At 52.5% G+C, this 24,712-nt stretch overlaps 1 protein-coding gene across 2 annotated transcripts in view; it reads left to right on the top strand.

Annotated features, from left to right (window-relative positions):
- FADS2 (fatty acid desaturase 2) overlaps nucleotides 1–24,712 on the top strand; it is a 35,499-nt gene that overhangs the window by 6,696 nt on the left and 4,091 nt on the right. For both annotated transcript variants that reach the window (XM_058526699.1, XM_058526698.1), the window contains exons 2-8: nucleotides 1,264–1,374; nucleotides 3,057–3,254; nucleotides 3,371–3,472; nucleotides 10,229–10,354; nucleotides 18,191–18,251; nucleotides 18,686–18,762; nucleotides 24,473–24,570. In XM_058526699.1, coding sequence (XP_058382682.1) covers nucleotides 1,264–1,374; nucleotides 3,057–3,254; nucleotides 3,371–3,472; nucleotides 10,229–10,354; nucleotides 18,191–18,251; nucleotides 18,686–18,762; nucleotides 24,473–24,570 — 773 coding nt within the window. The remainder of the gene's footprint in view (nucleotides 1–1,263; nucleotides 1,375–3,056; nucleotides 3,255–3,370; nucleotides 3,473–10,228; nucleotides 10,355–18,190; nucleotides 18,252–18,685; nucleotides 18,763–24,472; nucleotides 24,571–24,712) is intronic.

The raw sequence follows: 24,712 nt of genomic DNA, 5'->3' as shown, positions 1-24,712 counted from the left end.
AGGATCAGATATTCAGTCCATATTTAAATTTTATCATTCAGCCCCAAAAATGTCTTGTATAACTGCTGGGGGTTTTTTTCCTCCTCCAAATGAGAGCATTTCAGATCAAGTATTGCAGTTTTTATATATTTTTCTTACATCTTTTTCAGTCTCTTTTACTCTGGACTACCTCCCACATGCACGCACCAGGACTTTTTTCCCACTACACTGATTTTTCTGTTTATCTTGGTGTCATCTGAATTATTCCTCTATCCTAGAACGTCTCAAAGCTTGGTGCAATGCAAGGTAAATGCTGTTTATGGCTGGAATGTCATACTGTATCCCCTCAGGGGAAATGGTACTGGCTCATTTCTAATGGGAGTGCTATATTTGTTATGAGATAATTTATGTAATATACATAATATGTATAGAAAAAAACTGGAAGGAAGTGTGGTAAAATATTAGCAACTGTAGTCACTCTCTGGGTGGTATTATTTTCCTCTATTCATCTGTACATTTTCTAAGTTTGGCCAAACTAGGCACATTATTACTTGATAATCCAAAAAAAATATTAAAATGCATAACATTAATTTTTTTTATTTCAAAAGCAGTATAACGTTAGGGAAAGTGTGGAAAGTAATGAAAATAAAGCAAGGCATAACGCCACCACCTTAACACATAATAATTTAGAGCCTCCCGTAAAAATTTTTTTCATAATTTTCATAATTTCATACTTTTTCAAATTATGAAAAAGCTTTTTTCAGAAATACCTGTGACCTAGTTCTGCATTTGGTTTTGGTTTCGCATTATCTCCTAAGTGCATTTTCCATGCCGTGGTAGTCTCCAGGCTTGTTCTTTTTGTTGACAGCAGTGGGCACGGGGTGGTGGGTGGTGCGGTTTGCCAGGTACTGGGCACCCAGTGGAAAAGCCCGTGGAGACTTGTGTCCATCCCAGGTCCTGCCCAGCCCCATGCCCACACGGTGCATCTCCCCGGAGGGGTGCATTTTTCTGACTTGCCCACATGTCAGGCAGCCCGCATGTCTATCCACACACCCTTGGCAAGCCCAGTGGCCGCTCCTCCGGGCGGAGACTCAGATGACACCGCTGTTGGAGTTGGGCACTGAAGCTCTGTCCCGGATGAGGCCCGAGAGAGCATTTGGGGCCCGCTCGTGGGAGGCCCCTTTCTGTTTCTGGATGGGACAGAGAGAGCTTCTGCTGGTGATCCTTGCCCTCCGCAGGCCAAAGTCGGAGTCCCCTACTCACCACCTGCCCCTCTGCTCCCAGGATGCCTTCCATGCCTTTCACCGCGACCTTAATTTCGTGAGCAAGTTCTTGAAGCCCCTGCTGATCGGCGAGCTGGCCCCGGAGGAGCCCAGCCAGGACCGCGGCAAGAACGTGAGTCAGACAAAGAAGGAGTGGGGGGTTTGCAGGGAGAGGGGGTCCCCGCCCCGAGATGGAGCGTGCCGGGCGTGGGGCAAGGGACCCCTTATGCCAGTCCAAGGGGAGCCACTGCCCATCACCTGGGGTCAGGGAGGACTCGGAGCCTCCGTTGGCCACGGCCACCCTCCTCTTGCTGCCAGCCAGGGCAGGCCCCCTCCTTGGAGCAATGCAGTCCCAGCCTCTCCAGCTCTGGGGCCTCCGAGGAGCCAGGCTGAGCACAGGGTCTTTCCTTCTTGCCCGGTCCCCTCACTGTTGTATCTGGCCTTCCCCTCGCTGGAGCTAACCCGGGGTTCCATTCTGCCTCCTTCATGGTCTGCTCATCTTCCACCTGCTTCCACACTCTCCAGCCCCGTTCCAGGCAGGCAGCTTCTCTCCCCTCTGCTGCATCCTGCAGGCTCCCCACTTCCTGACGGTCTTCTCTAGCTCTCACCCCACTGTGCCCCATCTACTGCTGTTGAAGTGGTTGACAGCCACTCTTGGGGTTCTTCACCACTCATCACCCAGGCTCCCAAATGGAGCTGCTTCCACCCACACACCACCCTACCTGCCCTTCAGAGTGTCCTGGGTATGGCCAGTGGATACCTTCAGCTCCCTGCCCTCCACGTTCTTCCCCTCCTGCTGCCAGCTTCCTCCCTTCTCCCGGCGATGCCCTCATTTCCCCAGAGCTGTCCTTGACTCTGCCTCAGTCTCCCTGGACCCGCATGCCCAGTGCCCACCCAGTCCTCTCCTGCCTCCCTGAACTCTCCGGGCAGGGACTTGTCCTGCACTGTTTTGTGTCTCCCCCACCTCAACCCCTTCAAACCCCACTAGAGTGCCCAGAACAGGTGGTGCAGTGTCGGGTGTTGGAAAATGTAAACTTTTTTTTTTCTTAATTGTGGTAAAATATGCATAACATAATATTTACCATTTTAACCATTTTTAAGTGTACGGTTCACTGGTATTAAGTACTTTCACACTCACTGTTGTGCAACCATTACCACTATCCATCTCCAGAACTTTTCCATCATTCCACACTGAGACTCTATCCCCATTAATCATTAACTCCTCATTCCCCCCTCCCCCCTGCCCTTGGTAAACACTATTTTGCTTTCTGTCTCTATGAGTTTGCCTATTCTAGGTACCTCAGATAAGTGAACTCATATAGTATTTGTCTTTTCCCGTCTAGCTTAATTTCACTTAGCATAATGTCTTCGGGGTTTATTCCTGTTATAGCATGTGTCAGAATTTCCTTCCTTTTTAAGGCTGAGTAACATTCCATTGTTATTCATAGACCACATTTTGTTTAGCCATTCATCCATCAAGGGATATTTGGGTTGTTTCTGCCTTTTGCCTATTGTGAATATGCTGCTGTGAACATGGGTGTGCAAAATGCAAGCTTCTGAGTCAAATCCTTTCTCTGCCACTTAACTGGCTGTGGACAAACACACAGCCCCCAGGGTGGTGTGAGGCCCACAGCAGGCGCATGGGATCAGCTGCGGTTGTAGTGCACGGTGGCCGGGCTCCCAAGGGGCATAGGTTTGTGGATTGGTCCCCTCTTCCCACAATTTCTCCAGGCAGTGCAGTGGGTGTTAAGAAGACATCGGTCCCCTTCAGAGTGGCTGGGTGGCTGACTCCTTCCCTGTGTTCTTGCTCTACAGTCCCAGATCACCGAGGACTTCCGGGCCCTGAGGAAGACTGCTGAGGACATGAACCTGTTCAAGAGCAACCACCTGTTCTTCCTCCTCCTCCTGGCCCACGTCATCGCCATGGAGAGCATCGCGTGGTTCACCGTCTCTTACTTCGGCAATGGCTGGATCCCAACTGTCATCACGGCCTGTGTGCTTGCTACCTCTCAGGTGAGGCGTGCCACCCTCATCCATCACTTGAAGCCCCCCCACCCCCCTGACTCCCCCAGCTCGCAGAGGTCCGGTGCACGCGTGCTGACGCCGCATCTGTGGCCCTCTCTCCCCAGGTCCAAGCTGGATGGCTGCAACACGACTACGGCCACCTTTCTGTCTATAAGAAATCCATGTGGAACCACTTGGTCCACAAGTTCGTCATTGGCCACTTAAAGGTAAACATTAGCGGCCCTGGGCATCCGTCCCATCGGTTAGCAGCTGGCGCAGCGCCATCCCCCTTTGAGATCAGGTCCCCTCTCAGGTCAGTGTCCTGGCTGGCCTGCAGGACTTTTGAATTCTCCACTTCTCTGACCTTCTGAGCTCTGTCTCTGTATCTCATTAGACCACAAAACCCAGCGTACTAATGATCAAAACAGATGCATGCCTCTTTTGTCTATTGACTCAGATGATTGAATTGTTTGTTCCTTATCTAAGAGCTTATCTAATAAACTCCTTTAAGTTTAGGCCAGTAAAGGAGCAGTCTGTCTTGATGAATTGGTATGCTTCCCTCCACTGGGAATGTGAGCAATTTAAGACCTCTGTATTCCTCTTTTTTTTTTTCCCCCTCGGGTGCTGTATTCCTCTTTTTTTTTCCCCCTTGGGTGCCAGGAAACACAAAGCCAGATTTGGAACAGCGACTCTCCTGAGCCTGTGTTTTTGTTCTTAATATCTTTCCCTCCCATTGCATCTCATTTAAGCCTTTATCTTTATTTTAACCATTCTGTTGTATACACAGTCCTTTATCATAAACCATCTCAAATATACTTTGGAAGGATATGGGATATGAAAAGGAGATATTGCCATCATGTCAGTCTTTAGATAAGGGACGTCAAACCATGTAATGATTAACTGAGCCGAAGGATCAGAGTCATTTAAAACTTAGAAGGTGAGGTATCTCTCCTCTCACCGCTCAGCAGATGAGGAGGCAGACCTGCAGAAGCCTTACAGCTCACCAAGTTTGTAAAAAGGCAAGCTGTAGGGCTGGCCAGGTGGCATAGCAGTTAAGTTTGTGTTCTCTGCTTTGGCGCCCCGGGGTGTTCGTGGGTTCAGATCCCAGGTGCCGACCTACACACTGCTCATCAAGCCATGTTGTGGCAGCATCCCACATATAAAATAGAGGAAGATTGGCACAGATGTTAAGCTCAGCTTTGCTTTATTCCTCAAGCAAAAAGAGGAGGATTTGACACACACGTTAGCTCAGGGCCAATCTTCCTCACCAAAAAAAAAAAAAAAAAAAGTGCAAACTGGACCTGCCTGTGACCTTGTGCTGGTCTGATAAGGATTACCTCCTTGGTTTTGGAGATAAGTCCTTGCCAACTCTCTCTGACGCAGCTCATCCTCCACCCCAGCCCTTTCCCAACAGTATCCAGCTGCTTCCTAAGAAAGGCTACATCCTGACGGTTCCATCCCTCCCTGCCCTGGCTTGGGGAGAGCTACATGTCTGGGTTAGGCTTGTCCCCCTGTGACCCAGACTGCATCAAGCCTTTGGCGGGCCAGCTCCGGATCCGGTTGGGGGTGAACTACGGTGGAACTAGTAACTCGTTACACAACAAGCAGTTTGCCTGGCCCTGAGCCTGAAGCAGTCTGAGAACCTGGTTTCTTTCCAGAATTTCAGGGGCGAAGGGAGAGGGCGCGCGTATTCGCGCATAGTAGAGTGCTTTGTTACATTTTTGTATTCTCTTCTGTTGGATAAAACCCTCCTCAGTATTGGAAAGTAACATTTCCCTCCCGACCCATGTTACCCCCACACACTCAACAAAGATGGGCTGTGTCCTGTTTCCAGATTCTGGGCGGGGGCCGGGAGGGCCTTTCCAGCCTGATGTCCCTCGGTCCTTGAAAGGCTCCTGCGTCAGACGGAAGAGAGGCCAGGACAGAGGACTGGCCTTCATGGAGAACGTTGGCTTACGGAATTGGAACGCTGGGCTGACGGGAAGACAGCGTACTCGGGCTTGGAGACTAGACGAGGTCAAGGATATGGGTCCCAGTTACGGCTCTCCAGCCCCCTGCTACCTGTGTCCTCCATGCTGTGTCTAGGCCAGTGGCGTGGCCGTGCAGCTCACCTGGGGTGCCCCAGGGCCAGGAGGATTACAGCATTCGGTGGTCACACAGCTGCAGGCATATCTTGTAGGTCCATCCTTCCTCTGGTCCCTTTCTGGGAATAAAAGGCGCTGGCTGCAGGGGCGTCCTCAGGTGCCCTGCCAGCTCGGATGTTCTAGTACCAGCTGGTGAGGACAGCAAGCAGGGTGCTGGGAGCCTGGAGGGACTGGGACCTGCTTCTTACTGCAGCCTGCACTGCTGTAGGATTCCATGGGTGAGCGCCCCACATCCCGACTTCCCCTTTTCCTTCAGCCCATGTCGCTTCCTATGGACATTTCTTCCAGAGGGTGATCTTGGACAAAGATAATTCTGAGCTGTGGCACCTCTCCTTAACACCCTTCAAGTGGGGGCCGGCCCCATGGCGTAGCGGTTAAGTGTGCACGCTTTGCTGCTGGCGGCCCAGGTTCGGATCCCGAGCACGCACCGACGCACCGCTTGTCAGGCCACGCTGTGGCAGCGTCCCACATAAAGTGGAGGAAGATGGGCACAGATGGTAGCTCAGGGCCAGTCTTCCTCAGCAAAAAGGGAGGGGGATTGGCATGGATGTCAGCTCAGGGCTGATCTTCCTCACACACACACACACACACACACACACAAAAAACCACAAACCTTTAAGTGTTCTGCATTGTGCTTAGGATCAAACACATACTTCCAGGCCCTGTGCCATCTAAACGCCACATCTGGAGATGGAAATCTAAAACTCAGCCGGCCTTTTCACAAGCTCATCTCAGGCTGCCAGGGCCGGGACCAGGGTAAGGCGAGTGAGGCATTTGCCTCCAGCGCAGAATTGAAAGGGACACCAAAAAAAACTGAGTAATAGAGATAAGGAACATTTTAGTGCAAAATAGTCGTCCGTTGGTATCTGAAGGGGATTGGTTCCAAGACCCACCTCAGATACCAAAATCCACAGATACTCAAGTCCCTTATATAAAAGGGCATCATATTTACATATAACCTACACACATCCTCATGTATCCTTTAAATCATCTCTAGATTACTTAAAATAACTCATATAATGTAAATGCTATGTAAACAGGTGTTATACTGTATTATTTAGGGAATAAGGACAAGGAGAAAAAGTCTATACATGTTCAGTCGAGACACAACCATTGTAGGTTCTGATCCGAGGTTGGTTGAATCCCCGGATGCAGAACCCGCAGATACGGAGGACCAACTGTATTTTCAAACAAAATTAATGCAAAAAAACAATCCACAATGAACAAAATATCAACATTTTAAATAAAGATTAAGACTGCGCTGAGCCATACGGGAACCTGAGGCACAAGGAAAAATTTGTGCCCCTATATACATGTTTGTATATATTTTTTTAGTGGTTGATTTTTTTCCCCCACAACATTAAAGTAGCTGAAAAATATTTAACAATTGGAAAGTTGGTGTATTGAGAGTCCTAACATTGAGTTTAAATATACTATTTATACTGAAACAATTTGTTTGTTTATTTATTTATTTATTTTTTGTGAGGAAGATCAGCCCTGAGCTAACATTCATGCCAATCCTCCTCTTTTTGCTGAGGAAGACCGGCCCTGAGCTAACATCCATTGCCAATCCTCCTCCTCCTTTTTTTTCCCCCAAAGCCCCAGTAGATAGTTGTATGTCATAGTTGCACATCCTTCTAGTTGCTGTATGTGGGACGTGGCCTCAGCATGGCCGGAGAAGCCGTGCGTCAGTGCGCGCCCGGGATCCGAACCCGGGCCGCCAGTAGCGGAGCGCGCACACGTAACCGCTAAGCCACGGGGCCGGCCCCAGAATTTATTATTTGACTTCAGTTTAAGATAATTGAAAATTATTTAAGATCGTCACTTGCTTGAGAGATGTCGTCAGACTTGGCAGTTCTCTCAGTTGAAAACAAGATGAGACAAAAAGTAGATTTTGAAAATATTGTGGAGGAGTTGGCATCTGCTAAAGCCAGGGTGCACATTTTTCCTTTCTCCTCAGGCTCTGATGTGGCTCAGCACAGCACTACTGGCTGCGGTCCTGTGTCTCTGGCCCAACCGAGGGGCCTTCCTTTGGCTTCTAGAACAGTCCACATTCCCACTCCCCTCATCCCCCAAGGCCTTCACCGAGGCTCTTCCCTCTGGCAGAAGAGCACCCTCATTCTGCCTGGCCCCCTCCTGCCCAGCCTGTGGACTGAGTGCAGTCCTTCTGAGCGGCCTCCAGCAACTTCCCCAGCTCCCTCAGCCCCATCTCCGTGTGGTGTGATGCTCAGCTCTCCCTCACTCGACAACAGCTCCCTCTCTTTCCCCACTTCATCCCCAGGGCAGGCAGCATTGGTACCGCATTTCGAGAACACAAGGGCTGGGCCATTGTTCCCGGGCAGGCAGGGCTTTGTGGTGCCCGGGAAGGAAGGGTTCATGAAGGATAAGTAGGGCTTTGCCTAGCGGAGAAAAATGGAAGAGAATCACAACAGCGGAATAGTACCACCAAAAAATGTTTTGTCATTACATCCAACCCCTAGTGCAGGGATGGCCCCACCTCACTGACTCATCCCCATGGTGCTCACAGCCCACCTTTCTCTCCTTCATTTATTCATTCGACAAACATCTCTTGGTGAGTGTATTCTAAACATCATACTTACTCATAACATGCCTTGCCCCTTCATATTTTTGTGCCAGGGACTTTTCCATTTCGTTCTTTGCAGGAATTTGGTTACTTTGGCTAATAAGGTGAATGTGTCATCTGATTCCCGAATCCTCTAAGCTCTCACTGGCCGACATCTTTTTGCTCTGATGGCTTTTGAGGCCCGCCTGCTTACAGGGGCCTGAGGTCACCGCAAAGGCCACAGCTGCACATAGCTATTCCCGCCCATGGCTGTTGGTGTCCAGAGACCGTGTTTGTTGCCAAAAGCATCTTCCAAGTAAAATATTTGTTTTAGCAAATCCGTCTTTCTGTAGATGGACAGACCCTCGGCCAAAGCATAGATTGACTCAGCAGCAGTTCATCAGTCAAGTCCTCATGCTGAAGAGTCAGAAAAGTTAGTTTCGGGCCGGCCCGTGGCTTAGCGATTACGTGCTCGCGCTCTGCTACTGGCAGCCCGGGTTTGGATCCCGGGCGCGCACCGACGCACCGCTTCTCCAGCCGTGCTGAGGCCGCGTCCCACATACAGCAACTAGAAGGATGTGCAACTATGACATACAACTATCTGCTGGGGCTTTGTGGGGAAAAAAAAAAAAGGAGGAGGATTGGCAATAGATGTTAGCTCAGAGCCGATCTTCCTCACCAAAAAAAAAAAAAAGTTAGTTTCTTTCTGTGCATCACTGGGCAACTTTGTGGAGGAACAGGCCCTCGAAATGTGTCAGGAGCTTGAGCTGGTGAGACAGAAATTCGTGGCCTTGAAATAAATACTCATGTAATACTTCTTGTCTCCTAGAATAGTAATTTTATATTTACATGTTAGAACCAGGAAGCTCTCACCTGTTTATGTTGGCGATTGTTTATTAAGCTCTCCCTAGAGCTTTTTGGGCGTGATGTGACTCTGTTCTCAATGTGTCTGGCTGTCGGGTTGTCTCTTGCCAACCACTCCATGGGCCTTCCGAGAGCAGGGACCACTTGTGGTCCTCTTTTTTGTTTTTTTTGACAAACCTTGATTGAGATATGATTCACATGCTATACAAGTCACCCATTGAAAGTGTACAAACCAATGACTTGTAGTATATTCACAGATTTATGCACCGTTGTCACAATTTTGGGACATCTTCATCATCCCCAAAAAGAAATTCCACACTTCAGCCATCACCTCCCAACCCCTGCATCCCTCCCATCCACCCCCAACCCTAGTTCTAGGCAATCATTAATCTCTCTATCTCTATAGATGTCTCTATTCTGAGCATTTCTTTTTTTTTTTTAATTTTTATTTATTTATTTATTTTTCCCCAAAAGCCCCAGTAGATAGTTGTGTGTCATAGCTGCACATCCTTCTAGTTGCTGTACGTGGGATGCGGCCTCAGCATGGCCTGAGAAGCGGTGCGTCGGTGCGCACCCGGGATCCGAACTCCGGGCCGCCAGCAGCGGAGCGTGAGCACTTAACCGCTAAGCCACGGGGCCGGCCCTCTGAGCATTTCTTATAAATGGAATCGTACAATATGTGGTCCTTTGTGACTGGCTTCTTCCACGTAGCATAATGTTTTCAAGGTTCATCCATGTTGTAGCATGTGTCAGGACTTCATTCCTTTTAATGGCATGGCCAAACAGTATTCTGTTGTGTGGATCTATCCCATTTTATTTATCCATTCATCAGCTGATGGACATTTGAGTTGTTTCCACTTTTTGGATATTTTGAATAATGCAGCTGGGAACATCTGTGTACAAGTTTTTGTGTGGCTGTGTTTCCATTTCTCTTGGGTATGCACCTAGGAGTGGAAGGCTGGGTCACATGGTAAGGGCCACTTCTTACTGTCCCTGGAACCCCAACTCCTTGCACAACACGGTCACACAGGAGATGTGTAGAGGATAAGGGGCGTGGAGGCTCACACCTGGCGTTGGTGGAGTGCAGAGACCAACTCCACACCCGCTGAAGTGCTTGCCGCTGGTCCGTCCCCAGCACTTCTTGCCCGTCATCGCCATCTTATGGGGAAACAGGCCTGGAGGGATGGAGTGACTTGGCTTCATTCAGAAGTCCTGGCCCCAGGGGCTGTCTAGCACTGTGGACTGAGTACTGGCAGGGCCACGTTCTGACTTCCAGGGCCCGAGGCCCTGTGAGTAATAAAAAGTTGGCTCTGAACGTTGGAGGTACTAGGAACTGGTCCTGAGTAGGGTCTGTCAGATGAGCTCAGGTCCCCTGGCAGTCTGCACTGCTCACCCGCATTTCTCCCTCACAGGGTGCCTCGGCCAACTGGTGGAACCATCGCCACTTCCAGCATCACGCCAAGCCCAACATCTTCTACAAGGATCCAGATGTGAACATGCTGCATGTGTTTGTCCTGGGCGAATGGCAGCCCATTGAGGTACAACGAAGGGGATGGTGTTGACATAGGAAGTGTTGGCCTGAGCGGGGAGCAGCGAAGGAATCCTGTAGGGTAGAGTGGATATTCAGCCAGATGCATCTGTGTCTCATGTTTACGTGGAAACCTTTCCAGGACGCCCTGAATTATTCAAGCTGGAATTTATATGGAATGGTCTCATGTGTAACTAATGGATGCAGCTCCTCATCAGAGTGTTAGATGCCCCCCTCCCTCCCTTCCACCTGCCGGGAAAGAGCATTTCCTGGCTTGTGTCTTCCCAGGGCAGAGGGAAATCTGGTGTCAGTTCAGCAGGAAAGTACAATTCCAGGGCTCAAGCTTGGTTCCCAAAGGCCAGCTCAAGGAAACTTTATTTGGAGAGTCACGGTCCTCGAAGTTGGGAGGGACCTCGGCACCTGGTCCGACCCGCTTCACCAAAAGATGACAAAGTGGGAGGAGGGGATGTGTTCAGGGTCACCGAGTTTAGGGGCCAGACGAGGCCCCAGATCTGACGGCGAGGCCATTTCCTTCTGCCCTACCATACTGCCTTATTTTAATATTAGTACATTTTTTTATTATAAATAGAGAACATGCCTGTCATAAGCATTTTTTTTTTTAATTTTATTTATTTTTTCCCCCCAAAGCCCCAGCAGATAGTTGCATGTCACAGCTGCACATCCCTCTAGCCGCTGCACGTGGGACGCGGCCCCAGCATGGCCGGAGAAGCGGCGCGTCGGCGCGCACCCGGGATCCAAACCCGGGCCGCCAACAGCAGAGCGCGCGCACCCAACCGCCAAGCCACGGGGCCGGCCCTGTCATAAGCATTTAAATAGCACAGAAATATACAAAATTTGAAAATGAATCTCCTATTATTTCCACCATCCCTCCTTTGCCCAAATGTCATGCCCCTGAGGGTGACCACTGTTGACAACACGCTATATATCTTTCCAAATATTTTGTGTGTGTGTGTGTGCATATAAACGTGCATATATCTGTTTTTTAAAAACAAAAACTTGGGGCCGTCCTGGTGGCGTAGCAGTTCAGTTCACACGTTCCACTCCCCAGGGTTTGCCAGTTCAGATCCTGGGCGCGGACCTACTCACCGCTCATCAAGCCATGCTGAGGCGGCGTCCCACATAGAAGAGCTACAACTGTACAACTATGATATACAACTATGTACTGGGGCTTTGGGGAGGAAAAAAAAAAAAAGGAAGATTGGCAACAGATGTTAACGCAGGGCCACTCTTCCTCAAAAGAAAGAACAAACAAGCAAAGGCAAAGATAAATTCTTTAAAAACAAAAAAAACTTATTCTATTAAGACATATTCTATTCTGCACCTTGCCAGTTCACCAAACATGGACCTCTTTCCCAGAGTTACGGTATGTTGCCTCCACCTGGGGCTGTCCAGTGCTCTGTTGTATTTCTCCACTATAACGTAACCCACGCTGTTGTGTAAGACAGGAAAGTTTGGTGTTTTCCAATTCTTAATTTCCTTTTAGTAAAAGCACCCCCAGTGCTTTCAAGAATTTAAATAATGACCTCATTTAACACATTTTTTAAAAATGTAGAGCCTCTATGGGCCAGCCCCGATGGCCTAATGGTTAAAGTTCAGCGTGCTCTGCTTTGGTGCCCTGGGTTTGGTTTCTGGGCACAGAGCCACACTATTCATCTATCAGTGGCCATGCTGTGGTGGCAGCTCACATAAAAAAAGAAAAGAAAGAGGAAGATTGGCAACACATGTTAGCTTAGGGCAAATCTTCTCCAGCAAAAAAAAAAAAAAAAAAGTAGAGCTTTTATGTTAGGGTTCCATTTACCAAAAAAAAGAAATCTTCATTTGGTTTGCTTTTTGGAAATACATGGCTGATGTAAACCAAAGTTTAGGAGATCCTTGTTGTTTTTATGCAGATCTTCAGCATCACAGTGTAGGGCTCAATGAGCATTTGCTGAGTGAGGCACGTTTCCACTCAGCAAGAGCAGAGACTTAAATTTAGTTCTATTCCCAGCAGCGTTGGCCTCCAAGCCCTGGAACAAGGAGAGGAGAAAGCCTGTTCCTCCACTTCTGGTTTGTACCCCGTCTGTCCCGTTTCATTTCCACCCGAGAGAATATCTGAGCAGAAACATGGGTTTTCTGTAACATTGACCATTCAGGGGAAATTAGCCAAAATTCAGTACTTTGGAAGCATGGAACCTGTCTGGCCAGGCAGGGGTTTTGTTCTCTGCCAAAGTACATGCTGGTGTTTTTCTTCTAGGAAACAGTTTGCTAGCTTTGATTCGAGGTGTCCAGATAGCAGAACTGATTAACATGGGGCCTTCTGATAAGCGAAGACAAAGGCTTCTCTTTCTCTGTGAGGCTTCATGTCGAGCTGTTGGCTGTCCTGACAGATGTTGTCTGTGTCCTTGACAGCAAAATCTAGTCTCACCAGCTATGCTGGCAAGAAGGCATCTTTCCTCTCTGTGTGGTGGCCAGTGAAGCCTCTTCCAACATCTCCTCTCCCTAGACACTTCTCGGATCCCAGCTTTTGGGCGGGGGGGTGGGGCGGTGAGGTTTAGGGCATCTGGTTATCCAGTTACTAATGGCATTTGAAAGACCATGGCCAGGGCCACAGTGTTCGTGGAAATCTTCCTCTCTCACACACTCATGGGGGAAAGAAAAGGCCGATTGTTTCTGGGTTCCTCGTTGAGCTGCGCCCTTGTGTCCACAGGACCATGCTGACCTGGAAGGGACTCTGGTGACAATGAGTGTGATGGCGCTTTCCCCGTGCCAGGCCCACACACCATACCAGGCCCACCCACCGGCCCTGGGCAGCCAGGCCTAGGGATCTTGAGTCAGTCTTTGGCCTCCAGAGCCAAGAGGCCAGGGCTCCTATCTCCAGGCACAGATGAACCAACCAGCCCAGCCAGACGGCTGCAGAGGGTCTCACAGTGAAGCCCCTTTCCCAGTTAGTTTTCTTCGTTTTGGTCTTATTTATGACTTCTGGGAGGATTTTGTTTGTTTTATGTAGCAAGATGTATTCATTTTTTCCCCTCATTTCTTTTATACTCAGAAAGTTCTTCATACGTATTATTTTCAGGGTTTTGTGGTTTCACTTTTGGTTGTTTTAACTTTTGCCAAATGGGACTTGGGTAAGATGGTGTTCCACTTTCAGATTCCTCTGGAGTCAGACAGTTTTCCCCCAATGGGCCACAACACCACTTCTGTGTGGCAGAGCAAGCGCCTGGTCTGGGCTGTCTGTCCTCCCACGGGACGCTGTCTGGGTGACTTGGGCATCACAGCGATCCATCCTTGGCACGTACTAACTCACTGTAAGCTTGTAGCAGGCTTTCCTCTTCTAGAAAGAATTTACGTTGTTGTGGTCAGCCTTTCCCTCCAGGAATCAGATGTCTGTCTCCATTCACTCGTCTCCTTTTGTCTCTCTTGGAACGGCTTTACTCTTTCCTTTATATGTCTTGTGAATGTTTCTTTTTCAATTTTTTCGTAGCTATTTTCTATTTTTGTCATTAGGATTGGGGTTTCTCCGGTATTCAGGAAAGCTGTTGCTGTTTGGCTAGTTATGTCCAACTAGTGTCCATTATGTCTCTTCATGATTCTAGTTGTTTTTCTGTTGGTTCTTTCAGGTTTCCTGGGGGCATAATCATATCCTTGAAAATAACGATTTTTTTTTTTTTTTGTGAGGAAGATCAGCCCTGAGCTAACATCCATGCCAATCCTCCTCTTTTTGCTGAGAAAGACCGGCCCTGGGCTAACATCCGTGCCCATCTTCCTCCACTTTATGTGGGACACCGCCACAGCATGACCTCACACACGGTGCATCGGTGCGTGCCAAGGATCCGAACCTGGGCCACCAGCAGTGGAGCGTGCGCACTTAACCGCTACGCCACGGGCTGGCCCGAAAATAACGCATATTTAGACTCCCTTTTTCATAGCGTCACACTCTTATTTCTGGTTTGGGTTTTATGACATTACTGGAACTTCCAGAACAGAATTAAATAGTGGTGATGTCAGTGCCGGTCTTGTTTCGCTCATTTCTTTCTTTTTTTCCCCATATGGTGGAGGGAACGGGAGGCCATTATCCCTGTAGCACTGCCAGGGGGCTCGCAGAAGCCAGGAGTGTTTCCGCCTCCCTGTCTCAGGTTCCACTTTTCTGCCCATCTGGGATGCTCTGCCTGACCTCAGCTGACCCTCCAGGCTTCCTGCTCCAGGCAGACCTTCGTGAACAGGCCAAAGTGACTAGTCCTCCCTTGGAGCCACCATGGCCCTCCTCTCAGGGTCCGTGGTCTGGGCTCTTCTATTCTGCGCATGCCTAGTGTGGCCATGTTGCTCCTTTCTCTCTCTGAGTTTGCTCATTCCCAGAGGCAAGGACTGGGCTTTGTGACAACTCCCCTCCCCCACCCCCGAACGGACAAGGAAGGCCCTTGTCATTCCTTAGACATTTTGTTCCAAAGCTCAAAAGTTCCCTGCATATGCCCCTGGCACCCCCTCAGCCCATAATCCAAGCCTCGCCTTGTGGTCCGTGGAGAAGCTGAGCACAGGAGGGTCAGCCTGGCCGGGGCCAAGGGTCGTGGGCCTCCAGAAACCCAGGCCACCAGGGCTGGCAGCGCTCCCCCTCCCTCTGCCCTTGGCCTGCGTCCCCTATCAGCCTGGGCTTGGGAACACGTCAGAGTGAGCCCTGCGTGTGCCACCATCTCCTTCTGGGGGTCTCGACACACAAGCCACCCGTACTATCGCCTGAGTGAGAGCACCCTCTGTCTTCCTTGAGTCTCCCATATGACGGCCCCGCCGCCCAGTTTTCTCCCGGTGTGCGATGAGGACTCTCTTGGAGGAGGGTCCTCCAGGCCCTGTGGCCCCCAGTGGGGAGGAAGGCAGACTCTTTGAATGAGTCTGTGGGCCCAACACTGCGTGCAGGACATCACTTCATCCTTGCTTAACTGTGAGTCAGGAGCAATCATCAAACCCATCTTATAGATGGAACCACTAAGGCTGAGAGAGCTATGCTCAAGGTGACAGCTAGAAAAGGCATTGACACCTTCCAAACCCAGGCTGTCCGGCTCCAAAGTGGGGCTTCCGCGTCCTGTGGGACCCTGCCCAGGGTCACCACCTGGTGGGCACTTGGGGAAATGTGTTTGCAGGATGACTGCAGTTTTCTGATGAGTTAAGAAGCCAGGAGCTCCTTCTCCTAGCTTGGTGCATTCTAAAATACCTCTCCCCATCCCTTCCCTGCGCCCATGACTTGTGTGGCTAGGTGTTGGCGAAGAACCAAGTGTGTGAAAGACAAGAGCTGGCAAGTCAGCCACATGCCGGGCCTGGTACCCCCGAGCCAGAGGGAAGCGAGAGCTGTGGGTCAGTCGTACGCTGACAGATGACCTTGCCGTTGCCCCGACTGAGGTCACCAAGATGGGCACAGACGTGCAGTGACGTCTCAGTGTGTCACCACACACAGGTGCACGCGTGACCTGGCTAACCTTTTGTTCACAACCCCAAAGGGCTTTTATAGCCACTTCATGTCCCTCAACAACCCTATGAAGTACCCATCGTACCTCCACTTTGCAAATAAGGAGCCCAAAGCTCGGGTGGGGGGAGAAATTTGCTCAAATAAATTGTTTCCGAATCCCAAGTCCCTGCCTCCCGAAGCCTGGGAACCCGCAGAGGCTGATGGGAAGGCCTCCGCTGCCCGGGGGAGGGGTTCATTGACTCCTGCCCGACAGTGTGGGGCATGGAAGGGGCGCACATGGGAGCCAGCAGCTGGGGGAGGATCAGCCCCTGTAATCTCTGTCACCCCCCTAAAGGTCACCATAAATCAATGAAAAATGTGCTTGCTGTGCAAATGCAGCTTCAAACAAACTCTCCAGGTGCCCCCAGCAGATCGGCCACCTCTAAGTCCTTCCATGGGGATCCTCTGGTCTCTGCTGACCTGCCTGGGCTGCTCACTCCCAAGTAGAGCCTGACTAACCTGAGAGGGTCCTCTGGGCCTGGGGCGGTCCCCTGGGATGACCGTGGGGCAGAGATGTGGGGAGGGCTCCTGTCCAGGGCTGGGGCAGCCTGTGACAAATGCTGTGCCTGTGGGCCTGTTTCCTGGCTTCTGGGAGGAGCTTAGAGCAGGATCCAGGGGCCTGTTCTGTGGCCACATGCTCTCTGGGACCCTGGGAAGCTGTACTTCCCCCAAGACTGGCCACTCAGGGGGTGCCCCCCGCCCCTCCCCTCCCTGGGAAATCATCCAAGACTGCCTCTGAGGCCTCCCTGGCTAGGATCTCTCCAAGGCCAGCCTCGATCCTGGCCTTAATGACAGCCTTCCTGCAAATGGACGCACGTTCTGGGGACCATTGAGACCCCTGCCAAGGCGCAGGAGGCCACACGGAACAAAGGGATCGATTTTGGTGGTGCTTTGGCCAGGTGTGCCATGACTGTGGCCGCTGACGTCAAGATGCATGTCCTGAGGACAGGCTGGGCTTTGCTCCCACCCAGGGCCCGTCCTCATGGAGTCCATGGGCCGTCCCTATGATTTCAACAATCACTTCCCTCTCTGTGTTCTCACCAGGAGAACAGGGGCTCCGACCTACACGTCATCCAGGGTTTCCCCATCTCTAACTTGCTTTGATCTCCTGACTGTGATAAGTAGGAACGGACACCGTTGGAGGAGGATGGCCCCGGCCTTCTGACCCGGGGAAGGGTGGACGAGGGATACTGTCCCAGGGGTCAGCGCCTGGCACTTATACCCATGTTCTCATTGGCTCCTCTTAACAACCAGCGGCTTGGATGCCAAATGAAGCAAAAGGGGCTAAGTGACCTGTGCAGGGTCTCGGTGCTGGTGAGAAGCAGAGTCCTGACCTGGGCTCCGCACACACTCCCAGCATCGCAAGCAAGAGGAGCAGATACCACCCTGCGAGCAGCATCTTTTGGTCTCAGTCCCAGAGGAACAGAGTAGGCTGGTCTCCAGGGGGCTGGACCCTGGAATTAAAGGGCTGCAGGACCAGAGTAGGCTGGTCCTGCGGGGCAGTGGCTCCACACCAGCTCATGCTCTGAGTGACTTGAGCAGCTTTGTACAGAGGATGCCTGGGCACCAGGCTGCCCAGGGATGCAGGCTCTGATGGAGAGGGAACTGGTGCCCTAGGTGGGATTAGGTGACCCAGGGTGGCCCGAGGAGTCCATGTGGTGGCCTCCTCTCACCTGCCGGTGTCCTCAAGTGGAAAGCATCCGCCTGGGAGGAGTAATTAGCTTTCGAAAATTGCAGGAGGCTCCAGGGAGGTGATGCTCCCAGCCTGGTGACTGTTAGCAATTCCTCAGGCCCTTACCTGGGTTCTCCTGGCTGCTGCAGGAGAGAGCTCTCCGGGGAGCTCTGCAGGGTGACCTGGGAGATTTTCTCACTCCAAGTGGGGTGGGGGGACTGACCAAGGAGCTCCCTCTGGGTGCCTGTGCCCCCGTGTAGGTTGTTCAGTTGTTCATTCACTCAGCAAACTTTTATTTAGTGCCTGTCACTCGGGCTCTGAGTCAGCTTTCTTGGGTTCAGATCCCAGCTGGGCCCACTTTGAGTGTGGCCTTGGACAATGACTTGACCTTGAACTTAACAGCTTCAGAAGCGCCGGCCTGTGGGCTCTCGGGGAAGTGCCTGTGTTGAGGCCTGCACGGGATGCAGCTCGGGGTCGGCACACTCAGCTAGGGCTGAGGAGATGTTGGCCGCTGTTAGCCAGAGCAGCCAGGAGCCCAGAGGGCTGGAGGGGCCCAGCCTTGAGGGGCCCAGGGTGCGGATTGACAGGAGAGGGGCAGAGGCCCCCCTGAGCAGGGTGTGGGCACGGGGGTGGGGTGGGGTCCGAGGGCGGAGTGCTCATGGTCTCTGCTCTCTCCGCAGTACGGCAAGAAGAAGCTAAAGTACCTGCCCTACAACCACCAGCATGAATACTTCTTCCTGAGTGAGTGCTGGGGCGCCCGCAACCTCACCCCGGGCCCTTCTCCCCACAGAGTGGCCGTCCATCCCCCTCCCACCTGACACCTTTTCAGACCCAGAAAGTGACACTAAACCTGTTAGAGAAGGAGGGGCCACAGCAGCCAGCCTGAGCAAACCCCTCCTGGCCCCTGATCCAGATGGGACACAGAGGCCCAGAGAGTCCCACACAGTGGCCCAGGGTCCCACCCTCAGAGATCCCTGGGCGGGGTACGGGGTGCCGGGTGGGCGTGCTGTTTGCTCCCAGCCCCATCCTCGGGCACCAGGGCCCCCGGCTGCCTCTGCCCATGGGCTGCAGAGCTGGGCACCACATTCAGTGTTCTGCCCCCGGCTCCTCCCTGTCGTCCGGGCCGGGCTGGGCGAGACAGGGCGTCTCAAAGCGCCTCTGCTCTCTCCCTGTAGTTGGGCCTCCGCTGCTCATCCCTACGTACTTCCAGTACCAGATCATCAAGACCATGATCGTTCGCAAAGACTGGGTGGTGAGTCAAGGGGGCCCGGAGTGGGGGAGGAGGGTGACTGGGATGAGTGGACCCTGGGGACCTGCACTGTGCCCCCGTGCATCTCTGTGGGGTCTGTGGGGCCCCAGGCATCTCCTCCTGGCCTGGCTGCCTTGTCACTCTCAGGAAGGGAGATGTGCTCTGAGGCTGCCAGGAGCCAGCAAGGCTGTAGCACCCTACTCCTAAAGATCCCCCCCACTCATGGTGGGGTCCATTGGGAGAGCCACTGCCTTTGCAGAGCCCCCTCAGAAAATTCCTGAAGGCAACGTGATGAGAGCCAAATTCGGCCCACCCATCCAAGACTCCACTCCAGCCATTGCCCTCCCATGTCCCCATGCGTCCCCTAAGGCCCTGTGAACCAGGTCACACTGCACTCCGGTTGGTAAATGGAATCAGCCAGGCATTGGCTGAGACAACAGGTGTATTAGTTTGCTAAGGCTGCATAATAAAGTACCACAAACTGAGTGTCAGTTGTGTGAAACACCAGAATTGTATTGTCTCACAGTTCCGGAGGCTAGAAGTCCAAGATGAAGGTGTTGGCGGAGTGGGTCCTTCTGAGGGCTGTGAGGAAGGATCTGGTCTGGGCCTCTCTCCTTGTGGATGGCCACCATCTCTTCTGTGTGTCTCTACATCATCTTTCCTCCGTGTGTGTCTGTATCTGTCCAAATGTCCCCTTTTTATACGGACACCAGCCCTAATGGATTTGGGCCCATCCTGATGACTTTGTGTTAACTAATCATATCTGCTATGACCCTAAATCCAAATGAGATCACGTTGTGAGGTCCTGGGGATTAGGACTTCAACATCTGCATTTTAGGGGACACAATCCACCCATAACAGCAGGCTTGGCGGAATCTCCAGATTCTGCCTCCAGAGAGGGAGAAGGGGACCCCGGAGAGAGGGGCCGTACAGCATGGTGCACGCATTGGTCCATGGCTTTATGTAGACGTGCAGGCGTGAATCTGTGTAAGAGGATAATATGCCCACGATGGAATGACCTGGAGGCAGCAGTCCCTATAGGCAGAGCCTGCTTTAGGCAGAGTGGGGTTCACCAGGACAGGACCCCTGCCCTCGGGACCAAGTGGATAGTCACTTAGTAGGTATTGCTGGTCTTTTTTTTTAAACTCAGGTTCATAAATGGAGATATGGAGACTGAAAGTTTGGGACTTGCCAAGGTGACTCCAAGGGGCGGTCAGGCACTAGAACCCAGGCCTCCTGACGCTATGTCCTGCACTTCCCCTCCCACACCCCAGCCACCCATCTCTCCAGTAACAATACCTCGTATTTGTATAGCGTTTTAAGGGCTTCCAAGTACTTTGTCTGACATTCTTTCATTGAAATTGTGGGCAAAGGGGCCGTGCCTGTTGATTCTGCTAAGAGGGCGGGGACTTTGACTTGGGAGCCGGTGGGGGTGGTTGGGGAGCAGTTGTGACTCTGGGAGTCTGGAAGTTGGCCAGCCCTGTGCTGCTAGAACCTGCACTACTCACTTCTGGGACATACTATTTTCCCCCAAGCGAGCATTTCGTCAGTACTTACTGTGTTCCAGGAACAGTTAAGCACTGCCACCTGCATCGCGTCATTTAACCTTGTTTGACCGACGAGGCAGGTACGGGCTGGAGGGATGGAGTTTCCGGATCAGTTAAGTGGTGGAAATTTGAACCAGATCTTGTGCCCTGGGGTGACTGCTGGTTCCACCGGGGCTCACCTGGGCGCTGGGAGCAGTGACAGCTGAAAAGGAAGGAGAGCCATGCTGTGCTGGGTCATGATGCTGCTGCGTGTGTTTTAATCAGCTTTTAGGGCGGATGACTCCTGGCATGAATATTTAATCATTTTTTTTTTTACTGTGTTCATTCTCTAAGGGACAAAGCATTAAATAGGGACAGGAGGAAAGGAAATTGGACTGTGTACCTGACCGGGATCAGGCGGCAGAGCCCGGGAAATTTAATAGGGCACTCAGGCCTGGCAGTGGGGAGCCGGCCGCCCTGCCCTCGCCCCTGCCAGGGAGTAGGGTTCAGCCTGGGCGGGAGGGCTGGGCCTCCTGACTGCTCCCAAGCTTGGCACTGGGGCTTCAAGGCGGATGAGACCCAGCGCCCCGATCAGGGGACCGTGACCGCGTGGGGCGGAGGCATGCCCTGCGATGTGCTTTTCTGATTCACAGTGACAGCGAGCTTGAGTGCAAAGTGCAGGTGTGACCTGGGGCAGCGGTCCTCAACAGGGGCGGTTCTGTTGGGCCGTTTGGCAATATCGGGAGACATTTTTGATGGTCACAACTCGGGGCGTGGGGATGGAGTGCTACTGGCGTCTAGTGGGCATCTAGCCGGGGGGATCGCACCATGCACAGGACAGCCCCCGCAATGAAGAATAATCCAGCCCCAAATGCCAATCACGTGGAGGTTGAGAAACCCTGGCCTGGAGGAGAGGGGTTGATGTGCTCCAAGAGCTTCAAGGAGAGAGGTTTTTACTCATCAGGCAGCATTGCCAGGGGCTGCATCCTGGCGATGCTTCCCAGGCCTCCCCTTCCAGGAGGTCTGCTGTATGTGACACCACTCGCCACTCCCTCGTGAAATTCTCCCTGTCGGCTTCCAGGGGCCGCCTCTGCTGGCAGTCCTCCACCTCTCTGACTGTTTCCCTGCACCTCCTTCACTCCCTACCCCTGAAACCAGTGGTCCTGTGGTCATGGATCACTTTGCACAAAAACAAATAAGCAAGCATACACCCCCGTTAATATATAGGTACTTATTACTGCCCTACCTACACACAAAAGAAATTAAAATGAATGTGATGAGGGGCCGGCCCGGTGGTGCAAGCGGTTAAGTGTGCGCGCTCCACTGCCGCGGCCCGGGGTTCGCTGGTTCGGATCCCGCGGGTGCACCGAGGCACTGCTTGTCAAGCCATGCTGTGGCGGCGTCCCATATAAAGTGGAGGAAGATGGGCACGGATGTTAGCCCAGGGCCAGTCTTCCTCAGCAAAAAGAGGAGGATTGGCAGATGTTAGCTCAGGGCCGATCATCCTCACAAAAATAAATAAATAAATAAATAAATGAATGTGATGAAAATTAGGAGGAGAATTTGTAAGATTTGCTTCTTCCACCCCCTTAAAGACCACCTTGTTGGTCCCAACGTCTTGCCCTTGGGCCACTGCTGGCCCTTCAGACTCTCCCCTCCCCCGATGCTCCCCTCCTTCTTCCTACTCAGCGGATGGCGCCAATACCAGGGACCAACCTAGATTCCTTGTGACCAAGCAGTCCCCAAATGCAACTGCCTCTGCCTCCTCAATAGTTCTGGAATGTTCCCTCATCAGTGCCGTGGGTCCTGGTTCGGGCCTCCATCATGTCCTGTCTGAGCTACTGAAATAATGTCATCTCTCCATCCCCGGTTGACAGGGATCTATTTTAAGATCCAAATGTGACCGTGTTCCTCTGTCGTTTAAAGCTCTCAGTGGGTCTCCATTCCCGAGAGATAGAGGTCAGTCTCCCCAGGCAGATGTGACCTGGCTTCAGCCCCCCACCCCCACCTCGAGCTCTTGGACTAGAGTATATGGAACATAGAATCTGTGTGTAGATGTAGCCCCTTCCTGCTCGCCTCCCCCGGCACACACACTCTGCGGTCTCTCCTGGCTGGGCTTTTCTCCATAGCCTTGCCTCTTCTGCAAAGGTCCTTCCTACTGTTCTTGGCTTGGTGCAGCCCAGCCCAGGCATCACCTCCTGATGGAGGCCTTTCCTAAACTCCAGGGTCGTTCCCATCGCGCCTGTCCCTATCTGTCCCCTTCCATATGATATCGAAGGAATCTCTTGATAATCCTGTCTTCTGAAGGACCTCCTTTTGCTGCCAGCACCTAAATCAGCCCTTGATATAGAGAAGGCATTTGCTGACTGTAGAGCTTAACTGAACAGAGCTGGATTGAAGGATGAGTTTGCCGAGCAGATAAGGGCAGAAGGAGCCTCCGGGTGGATCCAGCCTAGACACAGACACTGCAAGGAGGCAGCGTGGCCTGGCTGGACGCGTATGGGTCTGGTGACTGGCTGTAGATAAGGCCGGGTCGGTGGGCAGGCATGTGAAAGGCCTGTGCAGCCTACCCCAGGGGCTGGACTTTTTTGTGTGTGTGAGGAAGATTAGCCCTGAGCTAACATCTGTTGCCAATCATCCTCTTTTTGCTGAGGAAGATTGGCCCTGGGCTAACATCCGCACCCATCCTCCTCTACTTCGTATATGGGACGCTGCCTCAGCATGGCTTGATAAGTGGTGCGTAGGTCCGCACCCGGGATCCGAACCTGTGAACCCTGGGCCGCCAAAGCGGAGCACGTGAACTTAGCTGCTACACCACCAGGTCAGCCCCCTGGATTTTATCCTTTATCCCCACTGGGGAAGGAGGCCAGTGATGACTTTGAGGATGGCAGGGGAATGATCGCATTGGCATGTCAGGAAGATCTCTATGGTGGCAAAGTGGTGCAGGGACCGATGGGAATCATTTAGGCCTCAGACTTGCCGGCTACAGTTATTGTTGCAACACACACTCAACCCATGTAGAACCTTGGTAGGGGGTTCTCTCCCCATCCTGCAGATGGGGAACCGAGGAACAGCTAAGCAAATGACCTATGGCTAGTGGGTGAATTCCAGTAGGGCTGGAGTTAATGCAGCAGCCTGGCCTGGAGCCTGCGCTCTGATCACTACCCTGCTGAGGGTCTGGGGAGAAATGATGGGGGATCCAGCCACTGCATGAGCACTCCCAGCAGAGGAAACAGTCAGTGCAAAGGCCCTCAGGTGGGAACAAGCTGGGTCAGGGTGACTGAGGAGAGAGGGGTTCCCGATGCTGCAGAGCTCTGTTGGCTGCTCTGGGTGGGATGGGAGGGCTCAGCAGGGGAGAGATGGGGGCTGCTTGGTGCTACGAAGGTCACTCTGGTTGCCACAGGTGCATGAGGGAAAGCTGGAGACTGATGGGAGGCTACTGCTGTGGTCCAGTGGAGGCACATGGACTCTGGTGGCAGAGAGGAGGCAGACAGCCTGCCGGCCAGGCTGCCATGGAGGGTGGCGCAGCGGGGGCAACCTGGGGAAGGACTTGCCCAGGAAGTGAGGGAAGACGGGTCAGCTCAGGACCCCGTTACCCCACCCCATGCGGGGCAGGGAGGGAGAGCGGAGTGGAGAGGGGACGGGAGGAGAATCGGGCACGAGAAGAGGGCCAGCAGTGTCAAAAGTCGCTGGGAGGGCCCAGAGGTAGGGGACAGATGGTGTCCCTAGCCTTTGCTCTCCTGTGAGGTCGTGCTGGAGAGCAGCCCAGGTGCTGACGGGCGCGGACAAGGCTGAAGGGCAGTTGGTGAGCTGCCCGGTGTTGGGGGTATGTGCGGATTGTGTATGCACCTTCAGAACTCCCAGGACCACGAAAGGCCTGGCTGCCCTCGCCTGAGGTTTCCTGGTCCCCATCCCTGTTTCTTTCCCTAGGGGCAGAGCACACAGCCCCCTTCCTGCTGCTAAAACGCCCAGCCTTTCCCTAGAAACAAAGGCAGCCGCACACACCCTGTGCGTACGGGTGTCGCGTGCCTAATGGGCCTGGTGCCCAACTTCCTGGAGGCCTGTCGGGGTTTCTTGGACACCATTGCCTGGCGGGGAGTGTGAGGTGCTGTGTACACACCTGTGGTCGGGGCGCAGTGCCAAGGAGGGTGGGGCCGTCCCATGTCTAATCGTGCTTCTCTCTGCAGGACCTGGTCTGGGCCATCAGCTACTATGCCCGATTCTTCATCACCTACGTCCCTTTCTATGGCATCCTGGGAGCCATCCTTTTCCTCAACTTCGTCAGGTGCACGAGCTTTGCTGCTTAATCCCTGGGCTGAGTGCTGGCCTTGATGGGGGCTTGGGCATGAGGGCCCCATGGGGAGAGGCTCAGAGGTCCCCACTTCCTGCCCTGGGCCTCACGTCCTGGCACCTCAGCAGGGGCTGCA

This window comes from Diceros bicornis, chromosome 31 (genome assembly GCF_020826845.1).
Source record: "Diceros bicornis minor isolate mBicDic1 chromosome 31, mDicBic1.mat.cur, whole genome shotgun sequence".
Classification (NCBI taxonomy): domain Eukaryota; kingdom Metazoa; phylum Chordata; class Mammalia; order Perissodactyla; family Rhinocerotidae; genus Diceros; species Diceros bicornis.
This window is presented reverse-complemented; position numbering and strand designations above follow the sequence as displayed.